Source organism: Larimichthys crocea, chromosome XII (genome assembly GCF_000972845.2).
Source record: "Larimichthys crocea isolate SSNF chromosome XII, L_crocea_2.0, whole genome shotgun sequence".
In the NCBI taxonomy this organism is placed as follows: Eukaryota; Metazoa; Chordata; class Actinopteri; family Sciaenidae; genus Larimichthys; species Larimichthys crocea.
In genome coordinates, this window is record NC_040022.1 from 26812082 (window position 1) to 26837181 (window position 25100).

The 25100-nt window shown below is 42.5% G+C and overlaps 2 protein-coding genes across 6 annotated transcripts in view; both read right to left on the reverse strand.

Moving 5' to 3' along the window:
* Positions 1-1508: 1508 nt before the first annotated feature.
* Positions 1509-4080, reverse strand: LOC104938975 (serotonin N-acetyltransferase). Of its 2 annotated transcripts, XM_019269822.2 has the most exons (4): positions 3608-4080; positions 2983-3257; positions 2549-2703; positions 1509-2467 (listed from the first exon to the last, which is right to left on the reverse strand). In XM_019269822.2, exons 2-4 carry the CDS (start codon positions 3137-3139, stop codon positions 2099-2101), a joined length of 681 nt encoding a protein of 226 aa, XP_019125367.1. In that variant the 5' UTR covers positions 3140-3257; positions 3608-4080; the 3' UTR covers positions 1509-2098. The 2 variants fall into 2 exon arrangements, with proteins under 2 accessions (XP_019125367.1, XP_010753743.1); XM_010755441.3 differs by having other exon boundaries at positions 2983-4080.
* Positions 4081-7093: 3013 nt separating this feature from the next.
* LOC104931367 (myosin-10) overlaps positions 7094-25100 on the reverse strand; it is a 52526-nt gene continuing 34519 nt past the window's right edge. For 2 of the 4 annotated variants that reach the window (XM_027284819.1, XM_019265948.2), the window contains 36 exons: positions 24847-24910; positions 24252-24350; positions 23687-23830; positions 23457-23552; positions 22873-22991; positions 22461-22613; positions 22162-22335; positions 21896-22069; positions 20079-20193; positions 19346-19408; positions 17577-17770; positions 17357-17478; positions 17193-17262; positions 16906-17066; positions 16681-16789; positions 16455-16586; positions 16161-16367; positions 15895-16032; positions 15619-15742; positions 15342-15513; positions 13952-14164; positions 13715-13859; positions 13423-13629; positions 12697-12801; positions 12457-12609; positions 12130-12378; positions 11835-12047; positions 11535-11747; positions 11283-11444; positions 11078-11206; positions 10910-10998; positions 10453-10576; positions 10153-10361; positions 9937-10045; positions 9577-9749; positions 7094-9113 (listed from right to left, as the gene is read on the reverse strand). In XM_027284819.1, the coding sequence (XP_027140620.1) occupies positions 8954-9113; positions 9577-9749; positions 9937-10045; positions 10153-10361; positions 10453-10576; positions 10910-10998; positions 11078-11206; positions 11283-11444; positions 11535-11747; positions 11835-12047; positions 12130-12378; positions 12457-12609; positions 12697-12801; positions 13423-13629; positions 13715-13859; positions 13952-14164; positions 15342-15513; positions 15619-15742; positions 15895-16032; positions 16161-16367; positions 16455-16586; positions 16681-16789; positions 16906-17066; positions 17193-17262; positions 17357-17478; positions 17577-17770; positions 19346-19408; positions 20079-20193; positions 21896-22069; positions 22162-22335; positions 22461-22613; positions 22873-22991; positions 23457-23552; positions 23687-23830; positions 24252-24350; positions 24847-24910 (5283 nt within the window). In that variant the 3' untranslated portion in view covers positions 7094-8953. The remainder of the gene's footprint in view (positions 9114-9576; positions 9750-9936; positions 10046-10152; positions 10362-10452; positions 10577-10909; positions 10999-11077; positions 11207-11282; positions 11445-11534; positions 11748-11834; positions 12048-12129; positions 12379-12456; positions 12610-12696; positions 12802-13422; positions 13630-13714; positions 13860-13951; positions 14165-15341; positions 15514-15618; positions 15743-15894; positions 16033-16160; positions 16368-16454; positions 16587-16680; positions 16790-16905; positions 17067-17192; positions 17263-17356; positions 17479-17576; positions 17771-19345; positions 19409-20078; positions 20194-21895; positions 22070-22161; positions 22336-22460; positions 22614-22872; positions 22992-23456; positions 23553-23686; positions 23831-24251; positions 24351-24846; positions 24911-25100) is intronic. The other 2 variants (XM_027284821.1, XM_027284820.1) reach the window with 1 other exon arrangement.

Consider the following 25100-nt stretch of genomic DNA (forward strand, 5'->3'; position numbering starts at 1 on the left):
CACTCCGTGTCTAGAGAGGAGGGGCGTTGAAGGATGTATCAGGAAACATGATGCTGTAATGACAAAACCAGCTGCTGTTGTTCCTTTTTCTCTTTTTTATTCTTTTTTTGTTGAAAGTTTTGGGTGCAATATGTTGCAAATGTTTTCTCTCTAGTTTCTATGAATGGTGCAGTGACTGAAATATATGCGTCCTTTCATAAAAAAGGCTGCTAAATAAACCAGAATACGACAGCATCGTACAGTACGTGGAAACATGAATACATTTGGACCCTCGCCTGAGTGATTTACATGCTAATTGGCAGCTCCTTTTTTTGTTTTGCAGGATTATTATCGTCATAATACTAGCCTGCAGCACTGATGGTTTGAGCCTCGACAATGAACATTTGCACATCATTCACTCTCTCTATGAATGACGACAGCGAGGCCTCCTGTACGCCTGCCCTGCAATCATGCCATATCACCCGGTATTTAAAGCACTCCTGCTCAGCGAGCACTGTGCTGTGTTTTCCCTCTCCAATAACAAACATAAAAGCATGTAAACAGAAGAACAAAAAGACAGGAGTCATCTTTATTCATATGTTGAACAACTCCTGCTGCAAATTTGCATTTATCAAGGTAAAGCAACTTCACTGCATACACTAATATAAAAATCTCTCATTGCTTTTGAAACCCTCTGCCAGAGGAAATGAACTCTGCGAGCCAACTGTGCGAAGATGCCAGCTGGCTGCATCAGCTTGAAACCAATCATGCCTGCGAGTCATCTTTACTCTGCACATTCCTGTCCGCAGGAGAGAGTGTAACCTTACTCTTTATCGCCAGTGATTCATTAAACAAGGCTGATAGAGGAGATGTAGGCATGCATGCAACAGAGATCAAATGTTCAAATGTTGGCTTGTTTCTAGTGCCCAGATCAACATCCAGGTAGTGAATGTCCAGCTGAGGCATGAGGGCCTCAACTCTCTGTGATTTACAGAGTTTCCTGATAGACTGCTGCCAACTGTAGCTGCTGTTAGCTAATGTCAGTTGCTCAGAGCAACAGAGGAGTGTTAGTCTTTGTAATACAGGTGTTTTAGACAAAGAGGTGTCGTGCCAAAACCGGAGCTGGGCGAGCAGGCGATGTAACCAGACTCAGCAACCTCTGTCCAGCTAAGGCGTGAGGTCCTTATACATCAGTTCTCAGTCCATTTTTCACAGATTTTAGTTCAGTAGGCTACATACAGCTTCATACAGGCGTCTTCCTTTTAGGTTTTGGCACATTATATCAGCCGCTGGCAGTATTAAAGTATTTATCCTGCTCACTATGTGCTGGCGCTAAGACTTCCGGGTCACTTTTAAGGTGACTACTATGTGCTGAGATTGTCCTTCAGAGGAACGGGAGCTGCTCACTCTGGCACGTTAGTGGATTAGACGTGAGTCGGTGACTGTGTCATGGATTAAAGCTCCAGTAGTAGTGACACTGAGGGTCAATAAGTGTTTGTGTGCGAGACCAATCAAAAACATTCGTGTTTAAAAAAAACAGTATAAAACATTTTTATTGGAATTGTGACACAAACATGAAACAGTACAGAATCTCAACCAGCTCTTCCATCTAATCCAAATCTACATTACACTTGCTGGTTTAAGTAACGTCATTAGATCTGCAGACTGATGAGTGAACTGATGACTGGATCCCCTTCTAAATCCTCCGACGTTTACAACAGTTAAAGCCCCCTAATAGAGCTGAAGGAGCTGAGGTTGAGCGGGCTAAAGCCTGGTCGCTGACGTCAGTCCATCAGTTGTTGGGAAGCACAGGAAGGTGCTAAGCAGGAGGCATCTTACTCTACAGCAACGAATCCAAACGTCTACCACAAAGTGCAACACACCATCGAAGCAACTCACAGTTTGACACACACCTCTACTCCTCTCTGACAAAACCTGATTACATATAATACATCACATTACAGTACACTCTTGTTTTTACTGTACACAATAAGACAATTTCACAAAACATAGATTGACGAAAGAAGTCCCAACAAAACAGAGACCACTGAGAAGACCCTGACACGTCCTACAAGGAGTACAACACTGATTTTAAATGAAAGACAACCTCACTGACATGTCATACATCGACCTGCTCATCAGTCTTTGTCAGTGGCAGAGTCAGTGGATTCTGAGGGAAACGGATGGCTTCACTGTTGCGCCTCATGTACGCGTGGCCGCTGATGGGGTACCACATCTCTGTGAAGGTCAGGTTGGCCACGGTGATGGCACAGCGCCCCAGCACCTTGAAGCCTGACTTGCGGTAGAAGGGAATGAGAATGTCTTCGCACATCAGCACAGCTCGGCGCACGTTGGGCAGGCAGCGGAGATACTGCAGGTAACGCCACATCAGGAGGGGACCTTTGCCCTGCTGCCTGAAGGTGCGGTGGACGGCGAGGACGTGGATGTGGACGGTGGAGCCGCAGGGCTTGTGGAGCGTCAGTGCGTCCTGGAGGAAAGAGATCATAATAATCATACGGTGTATATGTGAGGGTACATGAGATGGTTGGGAAGGTGCCGGGTGGCTTACTGTGGTGAGTCTGTCCTGGTCCCAGAGAGAGCCGATGATAAAAGCCACCAGCCGCCCCTCCTCGAACCAGCCCATGGACAGCTCCGGACACAAGGTGAGGAAGTGACGCACCTCATCCAGGTGGAGGGGACACTCACCTGACACTGAGATGAATGCTGAGGGAGAGAGAGAGAGACCATGTGGATGGTCGTGCGTAAAAACGCTTTGGCACGACTTTTACGCACAGTAAATGCGGCACAATTCGGCTGAAAACTTGCTGCTCGTTGTCGAATATAGATTTTAAAAAGTCTCTTTAAAATCTAATATCATAAAAATATCTGAGCAGTGACTAGATTCAAAGAAAAAATGTGAATCAGAGCGATCTCACCAATGTTTTTTACGCAGAGCTTTCTATCGACTTAACATGAAACTCTGTGATGAGATGGATCACTCACCTTCTCTCTCGATCTCAAACACGCTGATAGCATCTTGTGTGTTGAGCGGTCGGACTTCGCTCGCTGGGAGCGTGTGTCTCCTCTGGTTACCAGGCGAAACTGACGGTGATGACTGCATTGGTTTGATGAAAGGCTGCGCGCCAACTACAGACATCATACGATTTTTTTTACGCGCTCTCTTCTCTCCAAAAAGTTCCTCCTCCTCCTCCTGCTCCTCCTTCTTCTTCCCTTCTCCTCTGCGCTCCTGCTCAGGCAGGATCACCTCTGTCAGGCCCCTGCGAGGACAACAGGATGGTCTGTGTCCGTATTTATAGGACAGCTTTACCGGCTGTGATTCACCAGCTGATTTGCATTTGAATATTTAATGTCAGTGAATGAATGAAGGTCACAACTGTGTCGGGCAATTAAAATCAAGCCCTTCAATTAACTGCTGTTGTTGCCGTTTGGTCTTTGTCTCTAAAACGAATAGACAGATAATGTGCTCTGAAAAAAATCACCTCTGACAGCAGCAGTTTATAAAAGTTCAGTTTTATTTAGTAAAGAGTCACTAAAACGCTCATAAACTACATTTAAAGTGATTGGCACAGCTCATAGACTTCTAATAAAACACTGCAGCGACACTCACCTGAGGATGTTGAGGTGTGACTGAGCAGCTCTCCTCTTCTGCCTCCGTCTCACCACGACAGACGTCTCTCTTCATTATGAAGTGATTATTACTATGAGTCACATGATGAAGGATTACAGTAGTTTGCACAACTCGGCGTATTACCGACACGTTATCTCTCCTCTCTGAAGGAATTAACGCGCTCATTTTCCTGTTTGTGGGCAGATAAATGAAGTATTTGATTTGAGATAACAGTGATTTCATGTGGTTAAACGAGGTTCCACATTTTAGTAAAAGTACCAGTATGAAAAGTACTTAATTCCAAGTGAAAGTCTTGCATTTAAACTACTTGAGTAAAAGTACAGAAGTTTTATCAGCAAAAAGTATCAAAACGCTGTAGACTGAGCCTTTGTATATGGGAAGGATGCCTTACCCACTAAGCTAACTTTTTTACTCTTTTTTGTAAAAATTGTGATTCTTTCTTAAAATTCTGTCTTTTTCCACCTCAAAATTCAGATTTTTTTCTTAAAATTTTGAATTTTTACTTAAAATTCTGACTTTTTATCTCAAAATCCTGACGTTTTTCTGTCCTCAAAATTTGACTTTTTTTCTTAAAATTCTGCCTTTAAAAAAAAGGCTTTTCTTTTTTTGTCCTACTTTTTCTGGAATTTGAAACTCAGCCGCTGTAGACTGAGTCTTTGTATATGGGATGGATGGCTTACCCACTGAGCTATTGTTTTTCACTCTTTCTTGTAAAAATTGTGATTCTTTCTTTAAATTCTGACTTTTTTTCTTAAAATTCAGATTTTTTTCTTAATATTTTGATTTTTTTTCTTAAAATTCTGACGTTTTTCTCCTCAAAATTCTGATTTTTCACCTTAAAATTCAGATTTTTTTTCTTGAAATTCTGACTTTTTTTTCTTGAAATTCTGAAGTTTTTCTCCTCAAAATTCAGACTTTTTTTTCTTGAAATCCTGACGTTTTTCTTTTCAAAATTCAGATTTTTCACCTCAAAATTCAGATTTTTTTTCTTGAAATTCTGACGTTTTTCTCCTCAAAATTCAGATTTTTTTCTTAAAATTCTAACGTTTTTTTCCTCAAAATTCTGATTTTTTTCTCAATATTTTGATTTTTTTTCTTAAAATTCTGACTTTTTTTCTTGAAATCCTGACGTTTTTCTCCTCAAAATTCTTATTTTTCACCTTAAAATTCAGATTTTTTTTCTTGAAATCCTGACGTTTTTCTCCTCAAAAGTCTGATTTTTCACCTTAAAATTCAGATTTTCCTTTTCTTGAAATTCTGACGTTTTTCTCCTCAAAATTCTGATTTTTTTCTCAATATTCTGACTTTTTTTCTTGAAATCCTGACGTTTTTCTCCTCAAAATTCTGATTTTTCACCTTAAAATTCTGATTTTTTTTCTTGAAATTCTAACGTTTTTCTCCTCAAAATTCTGATTTGTTTCTTAAAATTCTGTTTTTTTTCTTGAAATTCTGTTTTTTTTCTTGAAATTCTGACTTTTTTTCTTGAAATCCTGACGTTTTTCTCCTCAAAATTCAGATTTTTTACCTCAAAATTCTGATTTTTTTCCTGAAATTCTGACTGTTTTTTCTTGAAATTCTGACGTTTTTCTCCTCAAAATTCTGATTTTTTTCTTAAAATCCTGACGTTTTTTCCCCCTTAAAATTTGACTTTTTTTTCTTAAAATTCTGACTTTTAAACTCAGAATTCTGACTTTTCCTTAAAATTCTGATTTGTTCAACTTTTTCTGGGATTCGAACCTCAGCCGCTGTAGACTGAGTCTTTGTATATGAGACGAAAGCCTTACCCACTGAGCTATTGTTGTTTACTCTTTTTTGTAAAAATTGTGATTCTTGAAATTCTGAAATTCAGATTTTTTTTCTTCAAATTCTAACGTTTTTCTCCTCAAAATTAATTCAAAATTCTGCCTTTAAAAAAAGTCTTTTCTTTTGGGATTCGAACCTCGGCCCAAGACTGATCCTTTGTATACGGGATGGATGCCTTACCCACTGAGCTAATTTCATTTATTCTTTTTTGTAAAAAATGTGATTCTTTCTTGAAATTCTGACGTTTTTCTCCTCAAAATTCAGATTTTTTTCTTAAAATTTTGATTTTTTTCCCTAAAATCCTGACGTTTTTTCCCCCTTAAAATTTGACTTTTTTTTCTTAAAATTCTGACTTCTAAACTCAGAATTGTGACTTAAAAAAAAGTCTTTTCTTTTTTTGTTTAACTTTTTCGGGGATTTGAACCTCCGTCGCTGGAGACTGAGTCTTTGTATATGGGACGGAAGCCTTACCCACTGAGCTATTGTTTTTTACTCTTTTCTGTAAAAATTGTGATTCTTTCTTGAAATTCTGACTTTTTCTTAAAATTCAGATTTTTTTTCTCCTTAAAATTCAGATTTTTTTCTCCTTAAAATTCAGATTTTTTTTCTTGAAATTCTAACATTTTTCTCCTCAAAATTCTGATTTCTTTCTTAAAATTTTGATTGTTTTTCTTAAAATCCTGACGTTTTTCTCCTCAAAATTTGACTTTTTTTTCTTAAAATTCTGACTTTTAAACTCAGAATTGTGACTTAAAAAAAAGTCTTTTCTTTTTTGGTTTAACTTTTTCTGGGAGTCTTTGTATATGGGACGGAAGCCTTACCCACTGAGCTATTGTTTTTTACTCTTTTCTGTAAAAATTGTGATTCTTTCTTGAAATTCTGACTTTTTCTTAAAATTCAGATTTTTTTTCTCCTTAAAATTCAGATTTTTTTCTCCTTAAAATTCAGATTTTTTTTCTTGAAATTCTAACATTTTTCTCCTCAAAATTCTGATTTCTTTCTTAAAATTTTGATTGTTTTTCTTAAAATCCTGACGTTTTTCTCCTCAAAATTTGACTTTTTTTTCTTAAAATTCTGACTTTTAAACTCAGAATTGTGACTTAAAAAAAAGTCTTTTCTTTTTTGGTTTAACTTTTTCTGGGAGTCTTTGTATATGGGACGGAAGCCTTACCCACTGAGCTATTGTTTTTTACTCTTTTCTGTAAAAATTGTGATTCTTTCTTGAAATTCTGACTTTTTTTCTTAAAATTCAGATTTTTTTTCTCCTTAAAATTCAGATTTTTTTCTCCTTAAAATTCAGATTTTTTTTCTTGAAATTCTAACATTTTTCTCCTCAAAATTCTGATTTCTTTCTTAAAATTTTGATTGTTTTTCTTAAAATCCTGACGTTTTTCTCCTCAAAATTTGACTTTTTTTTCTTAAAATTCTGACTTTTAAACTCAGAATTGTGACTTAAAAAAAAGTCTGTTTTTTTTTGTTCAACTTTTTGTGGGATTCGAACCTCAGCTGCTGTAGACTTTTTTTTACTCTTTTTTGTAAAAATTGTGATTCTTTCTTGAAATTCTGACTTTTTTTCTTAAATTCAGATTTTTTTCTCCTTAAAATTCAGATTTTTTTCTTAAAATTCAGATTTTTTTTCCTTAAAATTCTGACTTTTCCCCCTCAAAATTCAGATTTTTTTTCTCAAAATCCTGACGTTTTCTCCTCAAAATTTGACTTTTGTTTTCTTAAAATTCTGACTTTTAAACTCAGAATTCTTTTTTTTGTTCAACTTTTTCTGGGATTCGAACCATACCTTTTTGTTAAAATTCTGATTCTGAAATTGGAGACATATAGTTCATGAATGGTCAAACCTCCCAGCAAAGCATCACATTTGATCTATCAACTTTTAAACTGGGTGAAATCAGGAGGAGAAGATGGAAGAAGAGGAGGCAAACAAGCAACCTGAGAATCAAAACTTCTCCTGAAGCTTGGAGGTTATGGTGAAGACTTGCAGACACAGTGTCCCCAGTTTGTGCCCAAAATAATGTTTGGCATTATTTTTCTGCCAAATCTGGAAAATAACTGACACTACTCATGATGACTGATAACTCCTAAAATGTTATGTACACTCAGCTGATCACTGTACCCGAGTGTATATGAATATGAATTTGTCGAGTTGAGTTATAAATACAATGTGAGTGGATTTGGGCTCCATAGACTTTAATGTGTTACATAACTCCTCCTTCCTCCTATAACTCATAAACTGTACATATCATGATAGTGAGCACTGGTGCAGTTGATCGATGTGCAACACTGAGCATTTTGAAGTATGAGTGGAGTTGTGCTGTGTACAATAGCAGAGATATAAATACAGTCGATGTCTACTGGATTGTTTTTCTTTTTTTTTAAATCTTAATAACTCAAAAGTATAAAAGTTATCAATACGAAAAAAGTCATAGCACCCATCTACAAAGAATCCCGCACGCTTCGACATATCAATCACTGCGGCGACACAAAAGCTATAGCAGGACGTACAAATCAAACGAGTTTCCCACTAATATCTTCTTATTACGTATGCAAATTTATGAATATTTTATGAAAATACCTTCATGAAATTAGGCATGGTTCAATATATGAACAGTATATGTGGCATAAATGGGTTTGGAGAGCGAAGGAAGGCACAGAAGAAGAAGAAGAAGAAAGCAAAAGAACATGCGTGCGATTGCTGCTTTCAGCGCTCACACCAAATAATTACAAGTCAACACTGACCTACTGTCAAACAACTGAGAAACCAATACTGTCAAAAAGAAGAGCGACGTGTTGTAGCACTGAGGCGACGAGGCAGCTTACAGTCACATTGTTCTATATTCATATGCAAGCAAACAATCCTAGCACAGGATCGAAAAATATACTATTTAGTTACAGTTCGACTAATATAACTAAAGTGATTCATACGATGGACATAACTGTTTGTAGACTGATGAAAAAATAAAGTCAGAGGGTCTGTTTTCTCTCTTCATGATCTGTCTCCTCTTTCAAATATTGCTTTAGCATCTGGAAGCATTTTAAACATCTGAATACTGATCCAACCGAGGATGACCCAGACACGTGTGCACTCTGGATCGTGAGCAATCAGAAGGTTTTTCTAATGTGTGCATGAATTTTGTGCAATTTAAAGGAGAGCACTTCTATATGTGTTACAGCTTCTCTCCCATTCAGGTTACTGAAGCAGTCGATACTCAAAAATATGACGGAAGTTGCTATTAAACGGCCCTGCAGCTTGACGAGGAGGGGTAAGGCAGAGTAGTGCTTCTTATACAACCTTAAGTAAAGAAAGCGTTGGCGGGGGGGTCCAACTGCTGGTGTCTGCTAAGTTTTTAGGTTCGGAGGGATGGTGGAGAATATACTGAGCTTTCCTGCTGAGATCATGCTGCGTATGCTTGGAGAGAACAGATCTATCCAGACATGAGAGGAGGGTTTTAGTATTTCTGTTGATGCGTAGATGAGAAGGGGGAAGAGTTAAGGCTTTCGTTTATTCTTCTACTCCGGCTGGGGCGCTGCTGGTGTCTCGTTGGCATTGTTGTCGGTGATCTTGTTCTCCAGCTCGTCGTCGGACAGGAGGTCCAAGGAAGTTCCCTCCACCTGAAGCTGACTGCGTCTGCCTGAGCGGCTGGAGGAGAAGCTGATGGGGCCGCCACGCCTGCACATGCAAGAGGAGAAGAAGAGGAGAGGAAGAGTTATTCATTTAACTGTTATGTTTATTATTGAGGTTGCAGAAACACTAATATAATAACATTAATAATTCAGGATTTACTGTGAACATTACCGATGTAAAACCTTCATAAAAATCCTCGCTGACGTCAGGTAACCATGGTTTACTGTGCTCCATGCTATGCTGAATTTTGCTGCGTCATGCCAGCTGTTTAATACACCATGAGTCACTGCATCGTTTTCTATGTAAATGACGTAGACTGTGGTGACACATCACATTTCAGATGAATAAATCACAGTTCATTGTCTCTCACGGCTCTTTACTCTGAACTCAGACAGAGGTTTCAATGTTTTAATACTTGAATGATCTTTAATGTTTGTTGCTGAGTAATGTTTTCATATCTGCAAAGTTTCTTTCCACACCATCTGAATGTCAGATGCCTCCATCGTACCTGAGGCGGTTCTTGAGTGTGTGGACCTCGCGGCTCAGTCCCTCGCTGGCCTCGGTGGCATCGTCCAGCTCCCTCTGCAGTTTCCTGCGCGAGGCGTTGGCCCTCGTGGCCTCCTCCTCAGCCTCCTCCAGCTGACGCTTCAGCTGCTTCATACGAGAGTTAGCCTTCTCCACCTGCACACACACACACACACACACACACAAAGAAAACAACACATCACAAACACATACAGAACGTGTTCAGCGTGGTCGGTTTCTGATCTGGACTGCAGGAAGGTGAAGGGACCGAGAACACCAACGTGGGCCTCAACGGGCAAATGTTTGAAAACCGCAGCGTTAATGTCAACAGTGGTGAACATACTTGTTCTTTAAACTGGTCGGCATGGCGACGCTCATCCTCCACTTGCATGCAGATTTCTTTCAGCTTCTTCTCGGTCCTTCTCACGATCTTGTTGGCTGCTGCTCGCTCCCTTCGACAGACAGCAAGTGAAGTTTAGAGAAAAGGCAAAAATGAACAAATTCTGAGCTCGTATTTTACAGTTTGTACAGTTTGTAGTAAGCAAGCAGAACTTCTCACTTGGCCTCCTGCTCCAGCTGTTCCTCCAGCTGTGCTATCTTGGCCTCCAGGGCAGTGATGGAGGCCTTGAACCTGCTCTTCACGGATCCCTCCAGCTCGCCCAGCTTGGCGCGCAGCTCCTTGTTTTGACGCTCCAATTGCTGGCGAGCGTTTTCGCTCTTCTGGGCCGTGCTGCGCTCCGCACTCAACTCTGTAGTCAGAGTGTCCACCTGAGGGACGGGAGGAGGAATGATAGATGTTAGATGCAATATTAGTCCATTAATGATGTTGTATGTATCGTGTCTCAGCATTACAGCACACCTGCATGGTCGTCTTTCTGAAGCGGTCATTGAGCAGCTCCATGTTGCCCTGCTCCTCTTCCAGCTCCTCCTCCAGTTGAGCAATGCGAGCCTCGAGCCTCCTCTTCTCATCCATCAGAGCGGACCTGACGCACAAAGACCAACAGATAAAAATGTGACGACTTTCTTTACCCTGATGTCACATGACATGCATGAACTGTGAATCCGCAGAGTCTCTTTGCTTCACTGCGACGTGGGAGAGTCCTAGAAGTAAGTTCTTGATTTGATTAGTTGTATTATTGATAAAAAAGTTTCGGTCGGAATACTAGAAAGGTTTCTATATAAGTACATTCAACGCTCCACAACCAAAAATAAAAGTTTAGTACAAGAGATGTTCCCTGATTTGATCATCTCCATTCGTCTGCTGCGCCTCAAGACAAAATTAAAGTATAAACCAGATGCTGCTGAGAGTGACTCACTTTCCAGAGGTGCTGTTTGAGATTTCATCCTGCAGCTCATCTCGCTCCTGCTCCGCGTGACGTCGGCCCCTCTCGGATGCTGCCAGGTCCTGCAGAGGAAGGTTAAAGGTGAAACGTGGCACTTCTGAAGTTGAGAGAGACCCCTCTGTGCTTTTCACCCCGCCGTACCTCGTGTAGCTGTACGATCTCAGCCTCCAGACTCTTCAGTTTCTTCTCATTTTCCTTCGATATGGCGAAAATATCGTCTCTGGAAGCTCGGGCGTCTTCCAGCTCCCGCTGATAGTCCTTCATTTGAGCCTGAAGGAGAAAACATATCGCTGCTTCTGAGGCGCTCAGACTGGGAGTGAAGTGTAACTGCTTTTAACGTTCGTACCTGTAGCTTTCGCAGCTGCTTGATGGCTTCGTCTCGAGCCTTGTTGGCTCCCTCTATGTGACCCTCTATGTCCTTCAAATCCATTTCCAGCTTCTTCTTAGCAGCTACAGCCAAACCTCTCTGCTTCCTCTCGTCCTCCAACTCCGCCTCCATCTCTCGCACCTGAAGGAGAGTCAGTACGAGTCATCAGTGAGGTGAGATTAAACGGCAGGATTAAGCTGTTGTTATGTAACATTACGTCTTACTCCGCACCTGTTTGACCAGCGCTCTCTTCTTCTCATCGTTCTGGTCGTCTCGGCCCTGGAGGTCTCGCTCATACTGAGCTTTCATGGCCTGCATGTTGACCTCCAGACGCAGCTTGGCATCCTCCGTGGCCTGCAGCTCGTCCTCCAGCTCCTCCAGCTGAGTCTTCATCTCCTCCAGCTGCTGCTCCAGAGTACGCTTGGACTTCTCCAGCTCGTGGACCTTGCGAGGGAAGATGGATGATAGTGAGACTTCTGCTCAACCGTTATGACAAATCAGAAGTTCTTTATTATTAATCCTGACACTCACGTTCTTCCCCACGTCGTCCTTGGAGCTCATCAGATCTTCCATTTCAGCACGAAGTTGCTTGTTAACCCTCTCCAGCTCCTCTTTGGCCTCCAGCGCCTCGTCCAGAGCTCTGGTCATGGACAGAGCTTTGGTCTCCTTCTCCCTGGCCTCTGCTTCAGCACGGTCGCGCTCTTCAGCGTAACGAGCCGAGATGCTCTTCTCCTCGGCCAGCATCTGCAGAGGAGGAGGACGTCACGGTTTGTGGGAATAATAACTCAGAGAATTGTTTTTCAAGCAGGACAAAGTGCGTTCTCACCTGGTCAAACTTCTTCTGTTTCTTCTCCAGGTTGGAGACGATCTGTCTCTGATGATCCAGGTCTACGGTTAGATCATCCAGCTCCTGCTGCAGACGGGTCTTTGTCTTCTCCATCTTTTCAAAGCTGATAGTCTTCTCTTCCAAACGCTGGCTGGTCAGCTCCAGGTCCTTCTGCAGCTTCTTCTTCGTCTCCTCCAGGCCGTCTATTGTTCCAACATCATCCTCCAGCTTCTTCTTGCTCTCTGACAGCTGCAAACAAAAAAGAAGTCTGAATAAAAATCAACAAAATATTAGTTTGTTCCCTACACCACGGACCGCACGTCCTACCTGAGCCTGAAGCGTCAACACCTGCTTCTCCAGGTTCTTGCGCGCCTCCTCGTCCTCCTCCTGCTGCTCCTGCAGAGTGTTCTTCTCCTCCTCCAGCTGACGGATACGACTGCTGAGGTTCAGTTTCTGACGAGTTTCTTCTTGGAGCAGCTCCTAAATGACGATAGACGATTTGTCCAGTTAGATTAAATCAAAAGGACGTGGAGCGTGGATCGACAAATCCGAGACGCTGCACGTCACCTGTGTGTCTTGTAGCTGACTCTCGAGTCCGGCGACGTCTTTGGTCATCTTGATACCTTTCCTCTCTGAGTCTTCCAGCAGGGTGGACACGTTGTCCAACTCAGTCTGTGTGGAGAGGTGCCACAGTTCAACCAGGTTACGTCTTATGTTGTAGATTAATCAAGAATCTATTTTCAAACAATCCCAAATAACCCTAAAATAACTGATGTGGACCCACCAAACTTTTCTACAGTACATGAATTTAAATCAACACAATGTTTATAATTCTAAGCGGTCATCACATTTGAACACATGGACCTCATAAATAAACAGTTTTTTACTTTGGTCTGATCCAACATTCCGGTGACATGTGGTTTTATATCAGTTTATATCAGAAGATAAGCATTACAAATCTAAAAAATGTCCAGAAAGTTTAAACATGAAGACTTAAAAAGAGTTTAAAGAAACACTCAGTGGCACAGAACTCATGTTTTGTTACATAATATCTGACTACTCAATCATTTAAAGAGGAACTTGGTCACGTTTCAGTTTCTCTCATTGTGTTTTCTCAGGACCTGTACACTGTTTTTAGTGGTACTTTTATTATTTGAGTCATAACCTAGACATAATCTGGGTGGAGACTTTTAATGGTTATTTCACTCAAATTCAATAATGTATTAACATATTTATCACAATGAACTGATTCCATCGTATCTAAGCAGATCCGTCTCCGTCTCCGTCCCTCACCTGCAGTTTGTGAGTGCGGTCCGACAGCTCTCCCTTGGCTCTCTCTCCCTCGGTGACTCTGGCCATGAACTCCTGCAGCTGACCCTCCAGCTTCTTCCTCTTGTGTTCAGACTCCGTCTTTGCCTGCTGCAGGCTCTTCACCTCGCTGGCCAGCTCCTTGTTAGCGCTCTCCTGGCTCTGCTTTGTCTTCTCCAGGTTGGCTTTGAACTAGACACAAATCAACAACAAGCATGAGTGTAGTCAGATGATGAAGCGATCGCCTGTGGTGTTAGACTGTGGAAAGGTGTGTTACCCTCTTGGCCTGTTCCAGCTGTTCAGACAGCTCCTCCAGGACAGTGCCATGTCTCTGTCTCATTTCCTGGATCTGAGATTCGTGGTTTTTAGTCTCCTCATCGATTGTCTTCTTCAGCTCTGCAACCTCCTGTTCACGCTTGGTCCTGCAGAGAACAGAGACACAGACACGTCTTAACTTTCCTGTTGACCTAATGATACTGTTGATGGTATAAATGTAAGATGCAGAGTGCAGCACCTAAGTTCCTGCTGAGCAGCGGTGGTATCGAGGGTGTCCTCCAGTTCGGTCTTGAGGGCCTCGAGCTCTTCACTCAGGTCCCTCTTGAGTTTCTCAGCCTTGTTCCTGGCCAGTTTCTCTGACTCCAGGTCCTCCTGCAGCTCAGACAGCTGAGCCTGCAGCTCCCTCACCTGTTTCAGAGCATTGTTCTTCTGGCTAACCTCGTCTTCACCCCTGTGAACAATGAAGAACATGCAACGAAACCTCAGGAGGAAAGCGTGGAAGTCGTACTTAAATAAAAGTAGCAATACCAGAGTGTGAAAAAGAAGTACAAAAGTTACAGCACCCAAATATATACATACCAAAGTAAAAGTATCATTATGATTGTATGTCACTTTAATGGTGCAGGTCTTAAAGGTGGGTTTATATGACTTTTTATATTCTGTAATTATAACCTATAATTATATAGGACCATTTTTTCAACATCACTTTTTAAAGGCCTCGGTCTCGTGTCAGTCTCGGACAAAGAGGACTCTGGATTTTAGTTTAAGACCGGTCAAGACTACAACTTTGCGGATGTCACTTGATTGTCTGATTTATTTGTTAACTGTCTAAGAGGAAAGAGCAAATCTTCCGGAATAAAATTCATTTTGCAAAACATCGTCCGATAGAACACATAGTGGTTTGTAAATACTGCAAGACGACGCTTTAATGAGGCGACTCAAAGTCTCGGTCTCGATATACTCTGGTCTTGGTTAGTTAGTCTTGACTAGGACTAGTAACTAAAGCTATTAATTAAATATAGTGAAGTTCAAATTATTTATACCTTATTAATGCATCTTTTCTCTGAGTGCGACATTGTGCGACAATTAATCTGTATCATTAACTTTTTTTTTGTTTATTTCTAAACGTTTCAGCACAGGCTGAACTCCTCTGTTGCGTATAGACTCCAGTAGGTGGCAGCAGAGCCGCCTTGTTGTTTCCTGAAGCCATGGATGGATGCAGAGGCCAAATTAAAAACACACAAATTACAAACACATCAATGATACGGTCACACATTCCAACGCGGTGAGATTCAGTGAATAAATACAGGCAGCGTGTCAGCGGAGAGCACGACAATAAATAAATAAAAAGCTCAGAGGCTATTTCTGTTATTTTTTTACAACACGATAAGATCACTGCTGTACACTCCATCAGCCCAATAAAAAGCAGGCAGGTGTGAATGTATCCTGCAACGATGATGTTCTGTGCAGATATGTAGCACTTAGCTCAGACTGACTCACGTCATGATGCAGAACCTCAAAGGCTCAATATTAAAGCTCATACAGCCATATTTAGCTCGCACTCACAGTTATGTAATACTTTGTTGGTTTCACCAGTACTGAGCTGTGGTGGACCCGGTTTCTCCTACCTAGCCTGCATCTGCTGCTGCTCCTCTTCCTTCTTGGACATCTGAACCTTCTGCTCCTCGATCTGGCCCTGTAGCTCGGCGATCTGGTCCTGGAGGTCGGTCGTCTCGCCGTCCAGCTTCCTTTTAGACTTCTCGAGCTCCTGACGGGTCTTCTCCTCCTTCTTCAATCTCTCTAAATTAGAAGACAGAGGAGGATGTGGTCTTTGAATAAAGTTCTTCTACAGGGTAATATTCCAACTTTACTTTTGTATGTATTCTGTATTCTGTACTCCTTTACCCTCCAGGTCGACCATCATCATCTCCTGCTTGTTCTTGACCTTGCCCAGGTTCTTGGCCTTTTCTTCCTCTTCAGCTAACATCGAGGTCATCTCATTGATTCGGTCCTCCATCAGCTTCTTTTCCTGAAGGAACGAGACACAGGCAGGTTAGTGTTAGTGCACATTTATCCATCTACATATCGTAATAATCTGAAGGTTTTAGCAGGAAAGACTGCGAGATCCTCCATGGTCCATCCAAAAACCTTGAAAAGCTTGAATGCAGATCTTTGTCTCACCTTCAGGAACTTGGAGTTCTGGTCTTCCAGCAGCAAAATGTCCTCTTCATATTTCTTCATTTTGGCCTCAGCTGTCACTTTCTCCAACTGCAGCTTCTGCCGACCAGCCTCCTCCTCATCCAACTGTTCTTCCAGGTCCTACACGCACAAGTATTTAACCACGGCAGCAAACACAACTAACATATTTTTGCTATTTAAATAACTCGTGTGTAAGTGCAAGAAAAGTAACCAGTACTTCTATGTTGCATGCATCCCCTAGGACACACCTGGATATGGGACTGCATCTTCTTCTTCTCGTTCTGCATGCTCTGAGTTCTCTCCTCTTCTTCCTCCAGCCTGGACTCCAGGTCGTGGAGGATCTCTTCCAGCTCTTGCTTTTTGGACGCGAGGCGAGCTCTCATCTCCTCAGCCTCTGCGAACAGCTCCGTCTCTGCCTGCAGCTGCTCCGCTAGGATGTTCTTCTCCTCCATTAACTGCACAAACATCACGTCAAAACTCTCCATTATGCATCCTGAAGTATTGAGTTATATTTGGTACTAAGGCGGCAGAGTATTGCTGACCTGCTGGTGTTTCCTCTCCATCTCCACCAGCTCTCCCTCCACCTTGGTCTGCTTCTCCTTCACCTTGACCAGCTCTTCATCTTTAGCCTGCATCTCCTCCTCCTGCCTGGTCACCTGCAGCAGAGGCTTCACCTGCAGGTACAGAGGATGAGCTCTACTGATGAATCTGACTGGCTACAAGGAGATTAGAGACCTCCGGAGCACAAACAAGCAAACGTTTACACACCTTGGTGAAGAGTCTCCACCACTGCCAGTGACGCAGCTTCAGGTAGGCAGCGCAGTTCCTCTGGAGAACCTTCAGAGCACTGAGCTGCTGCTGCTTCTTAGCAAAGGCCCTGAGGCATTACGGAGCAAAGAAGAGAATTTAGAGTAAGTGAGACGACAGGAAAACTTTTTTTAACCAGTATGTAGAAATGACTCAGCTTCAACAGTGGTAGAGCTGAACTCTTACTTGCGTGCCAGATATCCCCGACAGACGGCCTGGAAGTAGATGATGATGTCGGTGATCTTCAGGTCTCGCTCTTCCTCCAGGTGAGCCAGGACTCCGGCCCTGAAGAAGATCTTACTCTGGCCGATACGGAACAGGTTGCCGTCCAGCTCCAGGGCTTGAATCTACCAACAACACGGAGAGACAATGATGAACTGATGAAGGAAAACTGCCTCTTAATTTTTTATTTAGACTGTCTGAGATCATTTCATTTGTCCTGAACGAGACCCACGAGTCTTGCAAGTCCTTACCATTCTCTCACAGGCCTGCTTGCCATCCATGAAGCCCTTGGGAATGGCGTTCGGGGTGAGAATCTCATACCTGGACACGAAGCAGAGAGAGAAGTGGATCACAGAGAGTCGCAGAGACACTGTTAAACTGCAGCTAAAGTTCAGAGCCAGAGGCAGAACTTTACCTCTGTCTGAACTCCTGGAACACGATGCGGTTGGGGAAGCCCTGTCTGCAGATACGAATCCCCTCAAGCACGCCATTACACCTCAGCTGATCCAGAACCAGGTGGGGGTCCAGCTTACCAGCCTGCAGGAGGAGGGAGAAGGAGAAAAGATGTGAAGAAGAGGAAACCTAAACTCTAGACATGTTAGGTCAACATATTTCATGGAGCAAGGGGAACTCACCCTCTTCTCGTGGTTCGGGATGATGCAGCGGACGAAGTTGGGGTTGGTGTTCCTCAGCGTAGCCATCAGTTTAGATAACTGCTCCTTGTACAGCTGCCCCACGGTGCGGAACATGCCCTTCTTGGTCTTGTAGGCGGCACCAAACGCCGTCTCATTCATGCCGGCAACCTGGTCCAGACCCACGATTCGATCGACTGGTGATGAAGAATGAGATGAAGAGCGTCAAAGCAGGGATACATGGGTAACACACGCAGGTTTGTGTTTCTGGTTTCACTGATAAATGCAGAATACATCAAAGTAAAGTGCTGTTTGATTTACATGGATGTAGAAAAGAGAAAAGCCAAGTCTTTTGAATCCAGGATGATGGATAGTGATCAGGAAATGTTGCCAATAAAAGTTCAGCCGAGCAGGATTTGCTCTTTTCTGCTTTTGCGATAAAGCATGAAGACAGACAATGGCGTCACGCCAGCTGTGACCACGGACCATCAGCTGGTTTGATATTATAGGAAACAAAACACAGAGCCGATGTGTCTCAGTCAGTCTGCTGAACAATCCTTCACTCAAAACTGGTTTTAAAGGACGATCTACCTGAGAATAAACTAACAGAACGACTGCTGGATTAAATCTAAAATCTTACCAATAATGCAAAGAGAAATAAAGGAACCCTGTGGAGTTTAGTCATTAAAGACCTTTTAAGTATTTGTTTAAATCCATGTTTACTGGCATGTTGGTGCATGTGGTGGTGTCCTACCACCACCTGCTGATCAGTGGAATACTGTGAAACCATTGGCAGAGCTGCGTATGCCACAGTGTGAACACGACAAACAAAACAGAGATCCACTTATAGAAAAAAGCTCCATCTCACTGTTAGATACTAAAAACTCCACAAGGAACCTTTAGACTTCTTCCTTGCATCTCTTGAATAACTGAGTTACATTATACTGTGTATGGGTTTGGCATCGCTGATGTTATAAAGTCACTTCTTATTCTTTTAACCGTCATATCAATAATAAAACATCCTGGAGAATCTTAAAGCTGAATAACTTTGTGACCAAAACAACCAGAAAAAAATGATTTTGATTTAATTTCTTGTGCTCAAATCAAGGACTCGACCTTTACTGAGATTTTCTCTGTTTAACCTCAGATATTTTATTTCTCTCAGGACATATAAATAACGGCACTAAGTCAGCAGAAACTTTAATTCATTCAGGATTTACTTTTCATCTGCTGTTAGCTCTGATCCAGCCTGTTGAATCAAGAAAAGATTGTATAGACACTGGGATTATCTTTTAATATAACTGTATCAGCAGAGTGTTAATCTCTGTATCTTTACACAGATTGAAAAATGTTTTTAAGTAGATATATGACACCAATCCAGTTTCAGTGGTGTGTAAGCAGTTTTAAAACTCATCAGTGACGAGGTAAATGTTTAAGTAAAATATTTCCTGTCTCAGATTTTCAGCCTTTTTGACAATAACTGTGTCAATCTGTTTTCTGTTTTACCAGAAAACACAATTACAAAATAAAACGCCTTACCTGGCTTACCATAATTATAGTGGCAGTAAGCCTCCAGCATTCACGGACAAATGAAATGTTTTAGTATCAGAGGTTGTAAATACGACAGGATTACAGCCATGCAAAGCCAGGAGGGACTTTTTAGAGGGTTGCACAATACAGCCAGGACAGAACAAGGGAACCAATGATCTCTCCGGTGCGGAGGATGAGGAGAAGCCACCGGTACACGAAGGTTAAATGTGACTATCATTCACCTGGAGCTTCATGGAGCCCAGACACATTGTCATAGAAAGAGGCTCTCTGAAACGTCTGTATGTCTACAGCAACAGAGACACGGACAGAGAAAGAAGACAGTGAGAGTGAAAGAAAAGTAGGCATGCCAACACATACACCCATCATTCACACACCCACAGACACACACACTAATTAAGCATTAATTAGCTGTTACAAAGAGGACAGTTCATGCACTGTAATACTGTTATCATAGCTGAACATTAATCAGGAGAAAGATCCAGGAAGTGTTTTTATAAAAAAAACAAATAAATGTCTGATTGAAATATTAACGGTGCTCTCGCCGCGGTGGAGAAAGTATAGCATGAGCAGTAAATCTGACATTGAGCTCTAAGAGAAGAGCGGCTGTGGTTTACCTCGCTTACATTTCATGTTTTCGCTGGCAGAACTCATCCCACATTAGATAAACCATAAAGCACGCCGCTGAAGTGTGACAGAGGAGAACATGTATTCCCCTTTTTTTTTATTATATATTTAAGTACAAGATTCAGTTGCTTGTAAGATGTTTTTGCAGAGTCTAATGAAACCCACAAAAGTGGAGACATAAAATGCTTAAAATGCTTTTATGTTTGCGTCTCATAGAGCAGGTATGACGTGTAACAACCTCCTGGACTGATGCAGAGAAATGCAGATGTATTTATAGCACAGTATGAATTTATAGCACAGTATGAAAAAAGAAAATGTGAAGAGACTCACCGTCTTTCCAGAGCTCAGCCACAAACTTGTCAGTTGACTGGTGCAGCAGCGTGGCCACGTTGTCATTGAGGGGGTCCATGTTCTTCATCAGCCATTCATCAGCTTTATAGTCCACCTGAAACAGCACAGCGATTCCTCAACGTTATTTAAATGTCGTCACATAGACTGGGCAAATAAATTAGAGAGAAAGTTAAGAGGGGATGACATGGAGCAAAGGACCGCAGGTCAGAATCGAAGCATGGGCCGCTGCAGCTTTGTACGTTTGTACTAACTTAATCATAACGAGATTTTATTGTAATTGTACAATATGTTTGTGTTGATTTGTCCTGTACACGTGACATCTATTGCACGTCTGTCCGTCCTGAGAGAGGGATCCCTCCTCTGTGGCTCTTCCTGAGGTTTCTTCCACCTTTTTTCCTTGTTCAAAGAGTTTTTCCTCACTCGAACCGAGGGTCTAAGGACAGAGGGTGTCACTCCCTGTACAGATTGTAAAGCCCTCCGAGGCAAAATGTGTTTTGTTTGTGAATTTGGGCTATTGGGCTGTGTAATGAGGCTGTGACCTGCACAGCTTAAGGTGTAATGTACTGTATATAACAGCAATTACCACACACCTCTGTTATAATTTGATTTGGCATCCCAACATCCCAAACTCGGCATCAAATCTGATTTCCTTTTCCTCTCATTACTGTAGTACTGCAGTGTTGACAGTGGAAATGCTTTGAAAATACACATTCGGAGGACTGGTTTCCAGTCTCTGATTAATTGCCTCTGGTCTGTTGCTTCACCTGTCTGCAGCAGTCGGTGCAGTCCGTCTTAAGTGACAGCTCTGATACTGTTTCCAAATACCATGCAGTTGTTTTATCCTACAGGCAGCGCCAGATGTGCCGTACAGCGAGTGGTAGAAAGTTCAGACAGTTCTGACATAACAAGAATCATTTTCTGGAGTTGTATCTCAAACATCTGGCGCTCGGGTTTAATATGATTTGCACATTATATTTCACTGACAGCACGGTCCACTTCTACTGCACGTAGCGTGTTGATTTGATTCGCCTCTGATATAAAGTGTGTTAGATTAGAGCAGAACATAATAAGAAATTGACATGGTCAGCAACCTGAGATGAGGAATGAAAGATCTCCATATGGGTTTCATCAGAATCCTGGAAAAGCAAACACACACTGTTTGCACGTATTTTCCTCTTCGGTATCACTTGGCCACACAGGATTTATTTTGAAGTTTCCATTTAATGCCGGCTCTGGTATCGAAATACTGGATGAATCTGAGGTTTCCACCTGTTTGTCGGGTCCAGGAATGATGTTTAGACTGACTGACGCTCAGGTAAATCTAGTGAAACTATCTCTGGGGATGATATCGGCTTTCGTGCCGCGACTGACAAGCATCCTCTCTGGAATGCTGTTGAGTATCGTTTTCTGTGCGCAGATGGCGGACCACCACACAAAGGTGAAAGTTGAAAACCTCCTTTTACGTAACCGGCAGGCACCAAAGACTCGATCTCACACCAATGTGAACCAGATGTGGGTTTCGTACAGCAGCACGACGACAACTGGGCTATTGTTTTCAGGCAATGACCTGGTTAACGGCGCCTTCTGAGGAGCCCGTGCCCCCCGAGAAAAGCTTCAAAACAGGTCAGGTTGTTGCATAAGGAAAACACACACACACAGACGATGAATGATGATTTTATGCTTTTTTTTGTAACTTTTAAGAGCTTTCTTCTTTAAGAGCAGCAGCAGACTCAACAGCTACCATTCCCCAGAGAGCAGTCAGAGTGAAAGACATCTTAATGGGTTGAAATACATACCCTGCCTGCGTAGTGAATGATGCAGAAGTCAGCTTTATCCTTGAGCTGACGTGGCTTCTGAAACTTGGTGTGAGTGCCCTGCTCCTGGAGCACCTTGTCTATAAACGTCTTGTCCGTGGCCTTGGGAAACCAGCACTCCTCATCGAGCAGAGCGAGGATACCAGGGGGGTTTGTCTGAGGGGACAGAATTAGTTTAACACACATATATATTATACACAGGAGGACTCATACTGTCATACACACACACACAGATGAAGAACACTGACCGGCCTCTCGATCAGGTCGATGCAGGGCTGCAGGTCCAGGCCGAAGTCGATGAAGCTCCACTCGATGCCCTCCCTCTGGTACTCCTCCTGCTCCAGGATGAACATGGTGTGGTTGAAGAGCTGCTGCAGCTTCTCGTTGGTGTAGTTGATGCACAGCTGCTCGAACGAGTTCAGCTGGAGGGAAGCAGAGGTCGTGTTTGTTATCTACAGTGACATGTTTAATTCTGTTTAATCTAGGAACATGTCTTGAAGGTTGCTTGCGTTTTGTGAGTTTGTTTGAATATTTAAACAATCAGCACCTCGAAGATCTCGAAGCCAGCGATGTCCAGGATGCCGATGAAAGAGGCCCCCTGGCGTTTGGTCCTGTCCAGAGCCTTGTTGATGCGATGGACGAGCCAGCGGAACAGCCGCTCGTATGTCGCCTTGGCCAGAGCTTCAACAGCAAAGTCAGCCTGAGGAAAGATAAACAAAGCGTGCAGGACCATGAAGAGTAACTATGCAAGATAATAATGCTGTTAACACTGCCTATGGAGCGATGAGTGCAAATATAACAAGATAAACTCGCTGCTGCTTTTATAGTTCGGAGGCATTTATCACAGTATGATGTTTATGACCCATGGCTTGAAAAATGAGGTGTAGTTAAGAGAAAGATCAAGAAGTGAAGCTAAGAAATAAATCTTAAACATGGAATGCAAACATGATCCTCCTTACCTGTTCTTTGGTCTGTGCCTTCTGTACATAATCTCGTCCCACTTTGATCCTCGGGGTGAGGATAGCTCTGGTGAACTCCATGACGTTCATGCCGAGCAGGTGGCAGAGCTTCTGCGCCGCTGAGAGCGCGAGGAAACATTATTGATTTATATAAACACAGACTTCACACTGCTTATATTTGTGTTTTTTTTTACTAGATTCAGATTCTGAAGTTTGAATATTCAAATCAAAAATCAAATAAGTTTGAAACAACTCTAAATTCGGCATATCCTGGCCGAGCTGAGTGAGTCCTTAGTCATTAGACTTTCTGATACTGAGAGGTGTGTGACGTCACAGTAGTCCAGACATGATCCAGACATTTCAATACCAAGAGACACACAACTCAAATCCTGCTCACAGTGAATGTGAAAACTGTGCGTGTACGTGTATATGTGGAAACGATCATCTGTTTTCCACCAGCTGTTGGAGGTGGAAGCTGAGACGTCGTGGTCATCTCATTTTCTGGATTCATGAATCATGACTGACTTTAGTGTGTGTGTGTGTGTGTGTGTGTGTGTGTGTGTGTGTGTGTGTTGGATGTTTACCTGTGTTCTCAGGCATGGAGGCCTGATCAGTGTTTCTCTCTTTCTTAAAGACAATGTTGCCAAACTGCAGCACTGCGGAGACCACCTTCAACATGCCTGGCAAGGATAAGACAACACTTTATTGATCCCCAGGGTGGTAAATTAGGTAACGGCAGAGCAGGAGAGGAAATGAATGAATGCAATTATAGAAAGAGAGCGAGAATATAGAACGTTTCAGGTGGACTACTCACAGACGATCTCGTCGTGGGAGAAGCTCATGATGTGCATTGCATCCAATGTCTCCTGGAAATTATCCTTGTCCTGCTGGCCAGGGATGGGAATGTTACCATTTGACAGGAAGCGGTAGTTGTTGAAGCCTTCGAGGAGCAGGTCCGCTGGAGACGGAGAGGAAAGACGGATGATTTCTGAAGATGTTTTTATTTTCTGCTTGTAAAGTGTATAGAAGATCACGCTGTGTGTTGATTTAACCCTCGAAAATAACAGTTGAAATGATTATTTGTTGACTGCGATGACGTATGTGGTATATTTGCATCCAGTCTAGACTCAAAGTGGATAAGTGAGGGAGCGATCCAAAGCCGCTATTTCATAAGAGAAATATGCTGTTAAGTGTCGTCTGCACACGTTCTGCATCATCATGAAACAATGCACTAACAGGCTAAAATTAAAAGTTAACAAGACAAAAAGATTAGTCGGCTGGTGCTAATTCAGACCAGCTTTCTTCAGCTCTGTTCCCATCCTGAAGCACAGCGGCGTAAACTGAGACCTCACTACTCACAGAGGTTGACAGACACTCACTTCGGAGATGCTCTCCGGCTCCTGCCAGCAGGCGGTAGAAAATGTGGAAGGTCCTCTCATCTTTGGCCTGTCTGATGGCCCTCGACTTCTCCAGGAGGTCTGACAGCCAGGGTTAAGGAACGAGCAGGTAATTAGATTTTTATACGAGCATGCAAGCACATTTCTGTTTTCTCAGGCACCATAGCAACTATTATTTTAATGCAAGAACTCTAATAAAGCACACAACCAATAAATCTTCCTATAAATCCTAAAAAAAAAAAAAATCACACGGGAACCAAATTTTTATTCTTTCTTTCTCAATGTTGCAACAGGATTATTAACCCCGAGGAGCCTCGTCCATTATTTCCCTCAGCAGACATAAACAAATCTGAACAAAAATGGAGGAATAACAATAAGAGCATGGTCTCTTTAGAGCTCGGTGCCCTCTAGCTTGTCTGGAGAATATGCAGAACAGGAATGCAATTCTTGTGGTTATGCATAATCCGTGGTGAGCCCTGCTCTCAGCTCTGAAATGCAACATGTGCCCTGTCTTTTAGCTCCCTCAGAACAATCCTTTGACCTTCTGCTCATTCAGTGAAGGAATGGTGAAGGATACAAGTCTCAATATTGGCCCCGACGATGTAGCCTGTGACGTCAAAGTTGATTCTGATGAACTTCCCCTGCAGGAAACAAGATAAAAAAAACAGGCGTTGAGCTTGATAAGAACTGTACCGTACGCGTCTGTCGTATATTTCTTCTCCCTTCGGGCACCGGGCATTTTAAATACCACTTTGCCTGATGACAGAGACGCGGTGGAGGACTGAATGCCTATATTAGGAGAAGCCAGGTTAACAGGTCAGAAGGAATCTC

Bases quoted from the DNA above. Each gene is read 5' to 3' on its own strand.
- LOC104938975 (XM_019269822.2), bottom strand. From the start codon at position 3,139: ATGATGTCTGTAGTTGGCGCGCAGCCTTTCATCAAACCAATGCAGTCA. The intron at 2,704-2,982 runs GTGAGTGATCCA...TCTCTCCCTCAG, and splicing joins GTTTGAGATCGAGAGAGAAG to CATTCATCTCAGTGTCAGGT. The intron at 2,468-2,548 runs GTAAGCCACCCG...TCTTTCCTCCAG, and splicing joins ACCAGGACAGACTCACCACA to GACGCACTGACGCTCCACAA.